This window comes from Monodon monoceros, unplaced genomic scaffold (assembly GCF_005190385.1).
Source record: "Monodon monoceros isolate NGI ecotype Baffin Bay Population unplaced genomic scaffold, NGI_Narwhal_1 Super_Scaffold_12, whole genome shotgun sequence".
In the NCBI taxonomy this organism is placed as follows: Eukaryota; Metazoa; Chordata; class Mammalia; order Artiodactyla; family Monodontidae; genus Monodon; species Monodon monoceros.
The window spans coordinates 64,671,159-64,686,528 of NW_021703768.1; the positions used below are offsets into that span (position 1 = coordinate 64,671,159).

Below are 15,370 nucleotides of genomic sequence, written 5' to 3' on the forward strand. Positions count from 1 at the left end.
TTCTAAGTACTATGTGAATGCTTGATAGTCTCCAATTTACGTTCCCAGTCCGAGCCTTTCTATTTGAGTTTCAGGTTGTTATGCCTAGGAGCCTCATGGATATTGCCACTTAGATGTCTGAAAGAGACATCTTTCAGGTTAAAACCAAACTCTTGACTCTTCTCCCTAAAACCTACCCTTCCCCAATTTCAGGAAATGGCATCATCATCCCTAGCTGCTCAGGCCCCAAACAGTGGAACCATTCCTGATTCCTCTCTTTCCTTTAGACCTCGTTTTGGCTTCTTAGGGCTGCTGTAATAAATTACCTCAAGTGGTTGGCTAAAAACAGCAGAAATGTGTTCTTTCTTGGTTCTGGAGGCTAGAAATCTGAAATCAAGGTGACAGCGGGGCCGTGTTCTCCAAAGGCATTGGAGAAGGAGTCCGCCTTGCCTCTGCCAACCTCTGGTGATTGCTGGCAGGCCTTGGTGTTCCCTGGCTTGTGGCCCCATAACTCTGTTCTCTACCTCTGTTGTCACAGGGCCTTCTTCCCTCTGGCTGTGGCAGTGTCCAAATTTCCTTCTTCTTATAAGCATACCAGTCATTGGATTTAGGACCCTCCCTAATCCAGTTTGACATCTTGATTACTTCTGCAAAGACCCTGTTTCCAAATAAAATAACACTGACAGGCTTTGCGTGAACATGAATTTGGGGAAACACTATTCACTTCAGTACAGACCTCCCCATCCAGTCCATCAACAAGCCTTAGCCCCTCCATCTCCAACAATTCTTACCACTGCTGCCACAAGCTTTGTGCAAACCTGCATCACCTGGATTACAGCCTCATACCTGGTCTTTCCCACACCACTTTTGCCCCCTCCAGTCCACACTACCCAAGGCAGCCACAGTAACCTGTTTAGAGTGTCAGTGAAATCATGATTCCCTTGCACAAAACCCTCTGGTTGCTTCCCAATACCAGGGAACACAGTCCAGCTCTTTCACTTGGCTTGAAAGATGCTTGGTGATTTTGTCCGCTCTCCAACTTCATCTCCCTTCTCCGGGCCCCATATTCTCTGGGCCTCAGCCACACTGGGCCACTTTCTGGCCCTCAGTCAAGCTGAGCTGTCTTGTGGCCTTTTTATTCACTGTTCTGCTTGAAACACTCTTCCCCCACATCTTCATTTGACCATTTCCTATTCTTTGTTCAAGTCCCAGCTCACCTGTCTCCATCCCCTCCTTAGAAAGGCCTTCCCAACCCAGCCTAGCAAATGTCCTCTCTCTCTCTCTCTCTCTCTCTCTTTCTCTCTCTGTGTCTCTCTCTCTTTCTCCGTGTCTCTCTCTCTGTCTCTGTGTCTGTCTCTCTCTGTGTCTCTCTCTCTCTCTCTGTGTCTCTGTGTGTGTGTATGTGTGTGTATCTCTCTGTGTCTCTGTGTGTGTGTGTCTCTGTGTCTCTGTGAGTCTCTCTGTGTGTGTGTGTGTGTGTTTCTCTCTGTGTGTGTGTGTGTCTCTCTGTGTCTGTGTGTGTGTGTGTGTGTGTGTCTCTCTCTGTGTCTGTGTGTCTCTCTCTCTGTGTCTGTGTGTGTCTCTCTCTGTGTCTCTTTCTCTCTCTGTGTGTCTCTGTGTGTGTGTGTGTGTCTCTGTGTGTGTGTGTCTCTCTCTCTGTGTCTCTGTGTGTGTCTGTGTGTCTCTCTGTGTCTCTGTGTGTGTGTGTGTCTCTCTCTCTCTTACATGCACACACACACACACACACACACTAGCCTGTTTACCTTCCACATAGCTCTTCTTTTCAATATCTGAATTTACCTTATTCATTTGTATGTAGATAATAATACCACTGACATGAGTTATTATTTCTGTCTCCCCCAGTAGAATGTAAGTTCCTGTAAGCAGCTAATTAGTTTCCCTTTGTCCACCTCTATACCCCAGTTCCTATGAAAGTGATTGGCACAAAGACAGTCAGGATTCTGTGCCTGGTAAAATGGGCTTCCTTTGTGTTTTGTGGCTCCCACCCTCCCTCCCAAGGTATGTTTCATTTTCTACTGGCAAAATTTAGTGCTTTTATACATTGAAACTTTTTGTGTACATTCCAATGTTAACAACTGAGGGGGAGAAAATGGCCTATTTTTATCCCCCCTCCCCAGCCATCTCTAAAATTCTCTGCAGTGGCTTCTTCAGAATAGCTCAGCTAATTCTGTAGCCATCCCCGCTCCTTGCACACATAGGCACATGCTCCTTCACAACTGTTTACACGCTTTATACACACCTCCCGGGGTCAGGAGCTATCACTCATTGTCCCATCCCTGCCCCCGTGGAAAAGCATTTCTAGATGTGTGTGTAGCATTCTGTAGAAAGAAATGTAGAAGGATTTGGAAAATTACTATTATTTTGGTTTGTGGGGAAATTTTGCCTAATGCAAGGATAGGAATATTGTTCCACATCAGACTGGTGAGCTGCCTCTTATCCAGAAGAGGTAGCAGGTGCCCATCAGAGAATTCAGATCACGTACAGAAAAATCGTCCTCCTTTCTTTTTTCAGATAGTTGGTTATAAAGTTGGGCAGAAAAGGAAATAATTGAGAAATTTAAAGTTTGTTCCTTTTGTTTTTTGGTGTTCTTTATGTTAACCATTTCTAGAGCATTTACTGTATTTTCAAAGGCCTGGGTAGTACTGGTTTTACTGTCAAGAAACTCTGACCAAGAGTATTAGATTTCTTGGTTTCTTTTAATATATTGCCATATTTTAATTTTCAAACTGGTTCAAGTTATTGTCTCCCACAAACCTGCGTCCCCTCTCAGTTTCTAGCCTGTCTCTTTTCTTCTTGTCTCAGCAGTTTTCTTGAAAACTCATTTAAATTTGCTTACTCTGTGGCTTCACCTGTTGCCGACTCCTCAAAGGACCCCATTCTTCTTTGTCAGAAGTCACCGTCGCCCTCCATACTGGCTGTGTGTCCTTGTTGCATCTTTACACCAGCACAAAAGCTGATGGCAGCAATGGGAGGGCTGGAGCTTACATAGCGATAAACACGGGCAGCTAGCGCTTCTTGTGAATAGGCATTCAGACAGGGTGTTTCAGTGGGAAGAGGCTGGATTTTAGAATCCAGTGACCTCGCCATAAATCCTGGCTCTGCTTTTACCATCTGTGACCTTAGGTGGCTACTGGACTTCTCTGAGCCTCAGCTTCCTCATCTGTAAAAATGAGGAATGTGTTTTATACAATTGTGAGAATTAAAAGAAGTAACACCCAATGGTTCTCAATAAGTTTCGTTTTAAACTTAGTATATAATCATTTCTTCAAGAATCTAAACAGCACATATTTTTAAAAATCCATGAGAACAATTCAGCTGACAGTCTTAGTTACTGATTTTCTTGAAAAGGGAAGGCAAAGGGAAGATACTGATTTTGCCATTCTTCATGTATTTTTTCATCATAAATAATGATAGACCTGCTAAGCTTCTTTTCCTCATTCTACAAGGATGTGTTTTTTCTCATTGTTACAGTTAATTGTACTTAGAGAAAATCTCAGGTTAAACTGAGTACGGAGAAGAACTTTACAACCCAAGGATAAGGATACACTTATAGAAAAATTTTTTTAAAACGCACTATGCAAAATTTGTCCATTGCCTCATTAGTCCTTTCACATTTCTGGCCATGTGCTTTGAGTGGGAGCTTACCTCCTCATCACACACACACACACACACACACACACACACACACACACATGCATACGCATGCATCTCCCCGCCATCTCTGACACCTCCCCCACCATTGCCATCGTGATATGAGTTTGAGGAAGGGGTATGGTGCAGTTTGGCAAGAAATTTATTTATTTATTTATTTTTAACATCTTTATTGGGGTATAATTGCTTTACAATGGTGTATTAGTTTCTGCTTTATAACAAAGTGAATCAGTTATACATATACTGGCAAGAAATTTGTAACCTAGAAGTCCTTCAGAACATCTTTGCATTTCATTGACGTTTTGAAGGACTTCTAGGTTACAAATTTCTTTATCTTTAGTGGAAGGTACCAGAAAGAATGCACTCTCATCCTCTGGATGGTGTGATATGAGGTTATAAGTCTAGCATGGCCTTACCCATTTTTGCTGCCTGAAAATGAGAGCAGAATTAAAGCACTAAAGAGAAATAGACATGGGCCATGCTAACATCAGCCTCTGAAGCAAACAGGATCTGAATCTAGAACTATCTCCAGATATATAAAATAGTAATTCCCTTTTTACTCTAACCGAGTTTGAATTGGGTGTTCTGTCCCTTTGCAAACAAAAGATTGCCAGCTAAGAGTCCATTAAAATAGGAGTAATTGAATGTACCAGTAGATTACTACACCAAATTTCCTACTATATACAGACTAAAGTTCAGTTTCCATAATTGTAGCTATTCTAGATCATATCTCAAGAATGAGTCTGTTAGTTTATAGACTCAGTGAATACTGTTATCACAATGTTCAGCACAGTGTATGTGCAAATCTGTTTGTCTGCATTAGCCTGTTTTGGTTTTTTTTTCCGTTTACTAGCTAATAAAGCCTCTTCATATCAGGAAAATATTCTAGACTTGGTTCAGTGGACAACAGGGAGACATTAGAAGTACTTGGTGCTGGAGCAGTAACAAATTAGAGGGATATTTGAGATTACTCTGGAAGAAACAGCACCGTGCTCATTTGCAGGGTTTTGAATTACACATTTTTGGTGTTTTACTTGTTTGGAGGCTATCTTCTCCCCATTTAAAGAGCCAGCTCCATGAGTGCAGGGACCACATCTCTTGTTCACCCAATACCTACAGAGAACCTGGAACATAGGTTGACAGATGCTACCAAAAAGTTAACAGTATTTGTTGACCTAATGGGAAAAAGCAAGGAGAGACAGAGAGGCGTGAGGTTTCCCACCTGAGGAGTGGAAACCATGGTTGTTCCATTAAGTCAACAGGAAAGTTAGGGTGGGGAAGTGCTTGAGAGCAAAAAACATAAATTTGATTTTGGGATATGTTTTTTATGAGAGAAGAATGTGTCATTAATATGGAAATATCTTGTAAGAAGCATTTCTTACAAGGAATGAGGGATTTGGGGAAATGGTGGAACTGGAGGTGTCAGGTTGGAATATGTAGAAAAACCCGTGGGAGAGAATCATGTCCCCGAGGGAGTGAGAACTGGTTGGAGTCAGCTCAAGAACAGACCGGAAACCAAGGTATGAGGCAGAGGTGGACAACCTGGAGGATTGGGTGGAGAATGGGAAGAGTGTTTAGTGACAGAAACAAAGGGGGGACCATAAGATGATGAACGTCCTCTGCTTGTTCCTTCAGACATGTTTCAGAGTAAGGAATGGACTTAGTTATCCAGAATTTCTGGGAAATTAATGCAGGTGGTTTAAACATAGTGCTAATAATCAGATTGTCTGTATTAGTCATTTTCAAACTGTTTTATTGCAACCCACTCTCATACATTTTACATTTTGATCCAGGATACACACACACACACACACACACACACACACACAACTGTACAAAACTTTCTCTAAAGAATACTCACTCTCAATGTACAATCTACTCAGTTTTCATCTATTTCATTGTTTAAATGCTGATAACACCGACTAAACTGATCTCACTGCCCATTAATAGATCATGACTGGAAGTTTTAAAAGTCCTGGTTTATATAATGGTCACATAGGAAATGTAATGAATTTGTGGAAAGAGTACACTTTGAGAAAATTTAAATTCCAGTTAGATAAATAAAAGTTTTCATTTAACATCCATTACCGTATAAAACTCTATAATGGGGCTTCCCTGGTGGCGCAGTGGTTGAGAGTCTGCCTGCCGATGCAGGGGACACGGGTTCGTGCCGCGGTCCGGGAAGATCCCACATGCCGCAGAGTGGCTGGGCCCGTGAGCCATGGCCGCTGAGCCTGCGCATCCGGAGCCTGTGTTCTGCAACGGGAGAGGCCACAACGGTGAGAGGCCCGCGTACCACAAAAAAAAAAAAAAAAAAAACTCTATAATGGTGCTATGTTCTTATCGCTCTTCAAAATTTAGAAAAGAGAATTAAGAGGACAACACTTACTTTCCCAAAGTAGTCAAATAGCATCTTCTCTTGTAGCTTTAATAATATTTACCAACTTGCAAGTAAAACTTAACGTATAAACTTTGTATCCAGGCTATGAGGTATAATTTAAAGCACTCTGGCTTTGGAAATGGGCAGACGTGGGCTCAAGTCCTGGTTCTGCCACTTATTAACTCTGTGACCTTTGTCAGGTTTCTTAACCTCTCTGATTTCCTGTTTATTTGTCTGTCAGTGGGGGAAACAACATTTACCCTCCTTTGTCGCCATTGTTGTTGAACAAGCCACATTACTCATGGTCCTATATTTGGTACTTGGTGGGCATGCAATGAATGCCAATTGTTATTATTTCAAGGGTTAAAATATAGACCACTTGTTAAGCTCCTAGCACAATGCCTGGCACAAAGAAACAATAAATATGAACGATCTTTCCATGCCAACAACCAGAGTGGAAATACACTTGTAATCCAAGTGCACAGAAATGTACAAACCAATTATATGATTTTGTACTGCACATGATTTTTAAAGAAAGATATCTACCGGACAAAGTAAAGCACATGGATAACATTGACGCTGTTGGAGAGATTGAGTCCCATTTGTATAAAGTGAAAAATTATTCATCACTGTTGTGGCATTTTTCTTGATTGCCTCACTGATATAGTCATTAAAGTGATCTCAATGCATTCATTCAATAAGCCTAAATTTATTAAGACCTACAATGCCAGGTACTGGTGATAAAATTATTCACAATAAGAAACAGGTTCTAGAAACGTGGCTAAAGTAACCAATAGTTAGCATTTACTTTTCCTTCCAGGCATCCCATCACCATGGACCACTGGCATCAATATTATCTCTGTGCTTTTTAGCTCTTCCTGATTGTACTCTAACTTTCCTCACCAAGTCAGAGGATGGCCTAAAGATGCTTTGTTGGCATTAACAACAACTCCATGGTCCACGTCTTGGCGATCTACTTTAGATGTTAAAATACCTTCCCATGTTCAAGAATTCCTTGTCTTTGATAGTTTGTCCTCAGCTCTAACTGGACAAGTCCGTAATCCACCTACATGTAATCTTATTTCCATCTCACCATTATTTTACTTGCCTCTTACAAAGTAGGCAGTGAAGTTAGCTAAGTATCACATCATTTGAAGTATAAAATGAAAAATTTCCTCCTTTCCTCTATTTTAAAATTTCCATGCCTCCCTCCCCACTACTTTATTGTATGTCCTGCTTGTGATAGATTTCAAATACATAGTCATCATGGCAATATGGTGGAAAAATGCCCTTTATTCAGATACATAGCATCTGCAGACACTTTCAAATAGTTTTCATTGGGAGTGCTGCAATTTTTGCTAAGAAAAATAACTGCTGAGTGCCCGTGTGCAAAGCTGAAGGGCCTACAAAGATGCCTGAGATAAAATGCTTTCACCAGGGAGTGTATAGTTTAATCAGAGAGATGTCGCATCTACCAATTGCTGTAAGGGAGAGAATGACTTACAAGGTGTCTGGGGGTAGGACCATAAAGTTGAATCTCATTCTTAAATTCACACATACGGTGATTTGGTTCTTATCGCTTTTCCAGATGGCTTTTGTTGCCCAAATTAGCTTGTTTGACCAGTGCCTACAACTGAAAAAAAGACATGCATAAACTGGAAAGACAGGAATCTCGGGGCGACAGTATTCCAGATGTGTGACGTTAGTAAAACAAACTCTTCGGGTATCTGTAGAGTTTGGTTGTGCTGTGACACTTGACAAGCAAAAGATGTTTAAAGCTCCACAAAGATTTGCTCTTTGCTCTTCCAAAAAATGGCATAAGAACTTCTTGGGGGTGGATCCATGATTTTAGGACAGAATGCCTTCTACGTGGATATTGCCACCAATTCGCTATATGGTTCACGTTTAAATTCAGAAATAAATATTGCCCAACAGCCCCCAGCTTAGATGGTAGTTTGCAATAAGGAGGAAATCTGGCGAGTTGCAGAAAATTGTTGCTCTGATCACAGAGCTTTAAAATCTGTGAAAAATGGGAATCTTTTTCACTGCTTGATCAACAGATGGAGGTCTTTGATCTTAGAAACACTCTGTCAATTCTATTTAAACCACCAATTTAGAAGTTCCCTAAACCAGATACATAAACTAGCTATCTGAGGGGCATACCTGTAGTAAATCCTGAAAGATCAAGTTTTATTAACGGGGCTGCTGCTCACTCATTAACTGAAGTTGCCTTAACTGTGCTCTCATGTGCTCAGCTGATACGGATGGTCTTGCTGTAATATAGCACGTGGGTCCATGCTCCCAATCAGATAGCCAGTCTCCCCTCTTTCCTGTTTTCTACCTCTTTGTTTTTTTATATTTTTTAACATCTATATTGGAGTATAATTGCTTTACAGTGTTGTTAGTTTCTGCTGTATAACAAAGTGAATCAGCTATACATATACATACATCCCCATATCTCCTCCCTCTTGTGTCTCCCTCCCACCCTCCCTATCCCACCCCTCTAGGTGGTCACAAAGCATCGAGCTGATCTCCCTGTGCTATAGCTGCTTCCCACTAGCTATCTATTTTACATTTGGTAGTGTATATGTGTCCATGCCACTCTCTCACTTCGTCCCAGCTTACCCTTCCCCCTCCCCATGTCCTCAAGTCCATTCTCTACGTCTGCGTTCTTTATTCCTGTCCTGCCCCTAGGTTCTTCAGAACCTTTTTGTTTTTTTACATTCCATATATATGTGTTTGTTTTCTACCTCTTTAGCTCTTTGTACTGCATTTGGGTAATTTTCTCAGATGTGTTTTTCAGATCTCTTTACAGTTTACTCTTTATTCAACTGGGTCTAACCTGTATTTATTTATAATATCTATCTCTGTTTTAAATTTCAGCTTGTCTATTTGTCAACAGTAATTGAAAGAATAATTCCATTAATTTGAAGACATTTTATGTGATTCTTGTAAAATCTGACTTGAAATATTTTAAATTCTTTTCACATGTTTTCAGTTCCTACTTTTATATCTTTAGACTTTATAAACATCCTAATTTTAGGATATTTGAACTAGAACTATTGCATAGATCTAGTTTGTGAAATTCTTGGTGGTGGGAGGGGGTGAGAGGGGGCGCTCCCGATCCCTTTGTCTACAGACCCTTGTTCATGGTGGATGGCTTGTGTGTTTTGTACTCTGGGATTGTGAGGTTTTCTTCAGAGGCCTTTCTTGTTGGTCATCCAGTATAGGCTGAGGGCGAGCGTTTGTCCCTCCGGAGCGGTTTTGTGTGTGCTTCTGTCAGGGCCTCCGGAGTTATCACTGGCTGGGGCCAGCCAGTAGTGGTCCAATCTGGGCTTCGAACCTACATGAGGTGCGCCTGTGGTTATCAGTTCTCAGGGAGCCTTTGTTTCACCCTCACTGAGATCCAGGTTAAGACAGTCAAGTTTCTTAACTGTCTCCTTTTGCAGGTTGGAGAATTTCTTTTCCTAATCCTCTCTTGGGCAGAGGGGATGATCTTTTGAGAGTTCCAACTTTATGTGGGAGTCTCAGTTCTAACTCTGGCACTCACACTTCCTGGGCCTTTGTCTCCTGAATCACGTGGATTTACAATCCACATCTCCTGTTACCAAGACTGGTAAACTGCTCTCCTCTTAAGGCAGACAGCAATAATTCAGAGGCTTAGTTCTGGTTTTCAGATCTCTCTGTGTGTTTGACCCTGGAAAATTCCTTATTTTCTTGAGAACTCAGCTGTGCATTTTAAAAGATATTTATTATATTTTACCCAGAATTTCTAAGCTTCTAATAGCAAAAGATTTTTTCAGGATATCTAGTCTGCCAAGAGCACATCATCATCCTCTGACAGTGTCTGCTAGTGGGTGGAGTATCCTGTCTACAGTCAAGGAGGAGTGTGGAGAAGGGGCCCCTGCCCTTTAGAAGCTCATGGACTTTTGTCTAACTCATTCATAGGTTCTGATGACTGTTCGTTCAGTCTTTCACTGAATCATCCTTACATTTGTAGCATATTCAAGTAAACAGTTAGTTCCTACTATCCAAGCTTTTGTTCATTTATTCAGCAAATATATATTGTGTCCAGCATCTGCTACATGCCGCATATGTGCTCATGCTCAGCAAAAACATATCTGATCCTTATCTTCATGGAGGATGCAAATAATCACATAAATAAATGCAAAATTGCAAATGTAGCAAGTGTCAGAAAGTAAGTGTGCATGTTGCTGTGGGATGTGCAATGGGGGATTTACCCAGCTCAAGCCAGAAAGGGCTCGTTTGGGGAGGTGAAATAAGAGTGGCTTTCACTGAGTGAAAGACGGTATATGCAAAGGCGCTGGGTTGAGGATGACGGGCTGAAAGAAGGGTGGTTAAATGGAAGAGGAAATAGAAGAATATGGTCTCAGAAAAGGCTGAGAGGGAGCTAAGAGGCAAACCATGGAAGACGTTGTAGGCTGTGTGAAGGAGTTTTGTATTTATCCTGAGTCATTGAAGGGCTTTAAACAGGGGAATGACACATCTAATATGCCCTTTGGAAGATCTTTCTGACTTCAGAAAAGAGAACAGGTTTGAGGGGGCAGGAGTGACAATGAAACTAGTTAGGAGGCTGTTGTCAGTGGACTAGATGATAATTGCTGGAGCTCGATGCCAGTTTTGGCTTTGTGGATATGACGACATGGACAGATTTGAGATTTATTTTGCAGGTGAAATTATCAGGGAGAAGAAGAGAGATGGCCTAAGAACAATTCCAAAGTTTCAGGCTTATGTAACTGGATGGCTGATGGTGTTCCTTTACTGAGATGGGGAACACTGGAAAAGGACAAGGTTTGGTGGAAAGGCCATCGGTTTTTCTTTTGTAGATATTGAGTTTGAGGTTTTTGAAACATCTAAGAGGGAAATATCAAGAGGCAGTTGGATATATGGGTCTAGAGTTCGGAGAAGAAATCTTGGGACATAAATATGTGAGTAATTTTTTATAGGTGATCATTAGATGAGATTTCCTATGGAGAGATGATAGATATCCCTTGAATATAGAGACATGGAGGTTATTGGTGACTTTAATAAGCTCCCACTATTTTCTCAAGTGCCATTCTAAATGCTTAACATGCACTAACTTAATCTCCAAACAAGTCTCTGAGGTTGGTACACTTATCCCACGCAGGACATGAGGAAACTGGTCACCAAAGAGGAGCCATAACTTACATAGTAGGAGAACAGGGATTTGAACCCAGACAGTCTGGCTGTGGAGTTCATGTTCTTAACCACTATGCTATACTGCTTCTCAATACGTGGGTGCACAAGAAAGTATTTGTGTCATCTGTGAACCAAGGCTCATCCATCTACAGATATTGAAAATGTTTGTGGTTATATAATGCCTTTGGAGCAAAAGTGTAAACTAATGTTGTTTCAAGTACTTTGTTAAAACTCCTTCTTGGCTTTATATTATACAACAAGACAGGCACAAATGGAAGTGTCACTAGACCGGCTTTAGCTTTAATCAGTGGCCTTTAACAAATATGTGCACATTATTCATTTAATTGCACCTGTAACTATGTGGTGGCCTCGCTGCTGAGGGTGTAATAGGTAAGTAAGCAGAACCCACAACAGTCTGAAGCCACTTGCTCCTCTGCCAAGATGTGTCATTTGTGAGTTTCATTAACCAATGTCCCAAAATAAGTGACCTTTTCCAGGTCCCTGGGGAGTGGCTTTAACTACATCATGTGTGTGTTTCTTTTCCTCCTAAGGATTTAACAACACCGAGAGAACATGTGACAAAGAGTTTATCATACGTAGAACAGCCACCAATCGCGTACTGAACGTCCTCCGTCACTGGGTCTCAAAGCACGCACAGGTAATTCAGTGGCCTCGGTAATTACTTTCAAGGATTTGTTTTAAAACCAACTTTTTAAGTCATTACAACGCCTTCTGATTCTTTGGAGTTGGAGTCTGAAACCTTGAAATTGGAACATAGGAAGGGAAGAAGCTGGAGGGTGGGCATACAGATCAAAGCAAACAAACGTGTAGTGCAAACACCTGCTGTTTCAGATCTGCAAAGGGCACAACACAAGAGGTCAAGCAGGGCTGCCCTCTGCCCTCATCTCTCAGGCAACAGCACCCACTGTGGGCACTAGAGCTGTGGCAGGGCCACTGTCCCCTGCCACCCGGGAGCACTGTTCACAGGGCCCTCTCTGTAAGTGGAGTTGGCTCAGCTGGGGTGGTACCTCTTGGAAGTAAACAGCAGGTGCCCCTAGAAGTAAGCAACATTCTGGTACCAGACACTCCGGCGTCTGGTCAGGGAGTGTTTTCTCAGCCCGATTCAGAAGATTCTTTGCCTCATGCCCTTTGATGTTTTGGTTTCTAGTACAGTTGTCTCTTGAACAATGTGATGGTTAGGAGTACCAGCCCTCTGCACAGTGGAAAATTTGCATATAACTTATAGTTGGCTCTCTGCACCCACGGTCATGTGATATATGTGGTTCTTCCATATCTGAGGATTCAACCAACTGCAGATTGTGTGGTACCATAGAACTTACTCTTGAAAACCATCCACATACAAGTGGACCCATGCAGTTCAAATCTGTGTTGTTCAAGAGTCTAATGTACTCTGTTTTTAAATTGCATCATGCTGACAGGACACCTGCTTGTTATCTATTTGTGTGTTTTCAGTGCAAGTTTATAGAATTTATATGGATTTCACCACCTCACAAAATAAAGCAAGGGCCCCCTTTGCCTCATTGATTCAAGGCATGAATTGTGCCAAACGATGCCCCCACTGCCAAATAAAGGGTGGGCCCTCCTGGACACTGGCTGGCTAGCACCCAGCAAGGAGAGTTTGAGAGAGAGAAGGGGGCCCTTCATGGCTCAGATCAGAACACGGGAAACATAAAATGTGAGTTAGCTAATGAGTAGAGAAAAAGAAAAAATGCAAGAAATTCCCATGACTCACTTCATCATATTTTCAGAGGTCTACTGCCTGGCCCTTGGTAATGACCGTTCATCAGAGAGAGTCACACGAGGGCCAGGCTTCTGAAAACCCTGTGGCAAGACAATTCACTAATTGGAAAAAGTGGGATTTGGACCTCACCACCAGTTAGCCTGTGACAACTCTTCACTACTAATTAAAATAAAAACAAAGACAGCACATTAAGTAAAGTATGTAAACATTTCATCTTACACATCTTTAGTAAATAAAAATGGATCCTGTATGACCCAAATTCTGAGAACCATCCTTAGCTCATTGAAATGTCTAGTCTCTCTTTTCCACAGTCTCAGTGAGCTGCTTTGAATCCCTTTTGCCTCATTGCAGATAAAACATGAGAGTGATGTTTCTCCTGCACCTGACTGTCCATCCCATCATCTCTAGTTTTTGACTCAGAGTTTTGGCTTCTGATTCCTGGATCCAACAGTGGCTTAGAGATGCAGAGTAGCTTCAATAGACAAAATTGAACAGATGCTAATTTGCTCTCTTCCCCGGTCACAGCTTGGCCCCTGCAAGTTCATGCCAAGACTCAAAGTCACAGCCCCGGTTTCCCTGGCCCCAGCTCCCTCCTCTCCTCCACATCTTCCCTCAGGAGCTCTAACCCTGCTTCCCCATCAGCCTCACTTTCCTTTTATCAATCCCCAGTGCCCTCTTTTTCTTTTTTTATAAATTTATGTACTTATTTGTTTTTATTCTTGGCTGCGTTGGGTCTTCGTTCTGTGCACGGGGGCCACTCCTCGCCACGGTGCATGGGCCTCTCATCACGGTGGGCCTCTTCCGCTGCAGAGCATGGGCTCCAGGTGCACGGGCCTCAGCAGTTGCGGTATGTGGGCTCAGTAGTTGTGGCTCACAGGCTCAGTAGTTGTGGCCCATGGGCTTAGCTGCTCCATGGCATGTGGGATTCTCCTGGATGAGGGCTCGAACCCATGTCCCCCGCATTGGAAGATGGACTCTTAACTGCTGCACCACCAGGGAAGCCCAGTGCCCTTTTTTTCTAATCTCAACAGGGATCCCTCACAATTCACGTATAACTCTTATAGTAGTTGGAAAAGTACCACAAATCAAATTACAGTAGGCTGGGGTTATTTTACTTTTGGTAAAGAGAATTCATAGATGGGAAGAGATTGGTGTGCTGAATCCGTCACTTATAATTAAGAGATTTAGAGCAAAATGTTATCATCTGATTTGATAGCTACCTTGTACACGCATGTATACATGTGTGCATACAGGCAATATCAAGTTGAATAGCACCAAGCCATTGGAATAGAAAATGGATTGATGTGAAAGCAAGAGTCTCTTTATTCAGATTGTCCTGGTGGCCTTTAGTTCTAATCCAAAAAGCCCCTAGTGTTGTCTTTTGTTTGGACAGTTCAGATACTTTGCAGCCTGTTACTTCAGATGTGCTCACACATGGGAAAGCGCTTTGTAATCAATTCCCATTAGGGGACCACACTGGGAAGCCCAGCTTCCCAGACCCTCTCCACATCAGGGGGTACATCGCTACATGTGTGAATGGTACAAATTGCTCAGGCATCCAGTCTTTTCTCTTGTCAGGATTACGGTATAAAATTTAGACCCCGACGTGCCAAAGGCAGTTCTTACCACTCACTCATTTGTCTTTTCTTACCTTCCCTGCAAGAGTGAGTGGATTGTGGGGATCTGTGGTTAGTGCTCGATTGTCCTGGTATAACTTCATCATGTGCACAGCCTGTCACCTTTCCTCATTCAGCCGAGTTCTCCATCATCCTCTGTGTTAGCACGTGAGGTGCAGGATGTTTCTGTAACATTTCTGCTTTTTGGCAAGTGCTTTAGGACTTTCTTTGCTGGTGTCAGTGTCCAGGTCTCCTTTCCTCCCTTTACTGATTTGCTTTAGGCTTGACTTGAGCCCAGGTCTGTCCATTCCAAAGCCAGAGTGCTTTTAATTACACCTCATGGCCTGGATCCAAAGTTTAGACTTTAGGTTTCACTTGCAAGTTGGTAAACAACACTTACAAGAGAAGTTGCTATTTGACTATTTTGGGAAAGTCAGTGCTTTCCTTTTAATTCTCTCTTCTGAATTTTGAAGGGCAGTAAGAGCATAGCACCATTATAGAGTTTCATATGGATTTTAAACAAAACCTTTATTTATCCAACTGGCATTACAAGTAAAATGTAATTAAATTCAATTTTAATTACATTTTATTTTAAATGTAATTAAAATTAAAATGTACTCTTTCTCCAAATTCATTACATTTCCTATGTGACCATTATAGAGACCAGACCAGTCCTAATCTCTTAATGGAGAGCGGGATCAATTTAGTGGGTTGTTACCAAGAGCAGGTCTGGATTAGTAAATAGTTCCAGTGGACAGAGCTGGTTCAGCTCACCGTCCT

The 15,370-nt window shown here is 42.0% G+C and overlaps 1 protein-coding gene across 1 annotated transcript in view; it reads left to right on the forward strand.

Annotated features, from left to right (window-relative positions):
• RASGRF2 (Ras protein specific guanine nucleotide releasing factor 2) overlaps positions 1–15,370 on the forward strand; it is a 228,939-nt gene that overhangs the window by 166,458 nt on the left and 47,111 nt on the right. The window contains exon 18 of the mRNA XM_029218778.1: positions 11,764–11,870. Within this exon, the coding sequence (XP_029074611.1) occupies positions 11,764–11,870 (107 nt within the window). The remainder of the gene's footprint in view (positions 1–11,763; positions 11,871–15,370) is intronic.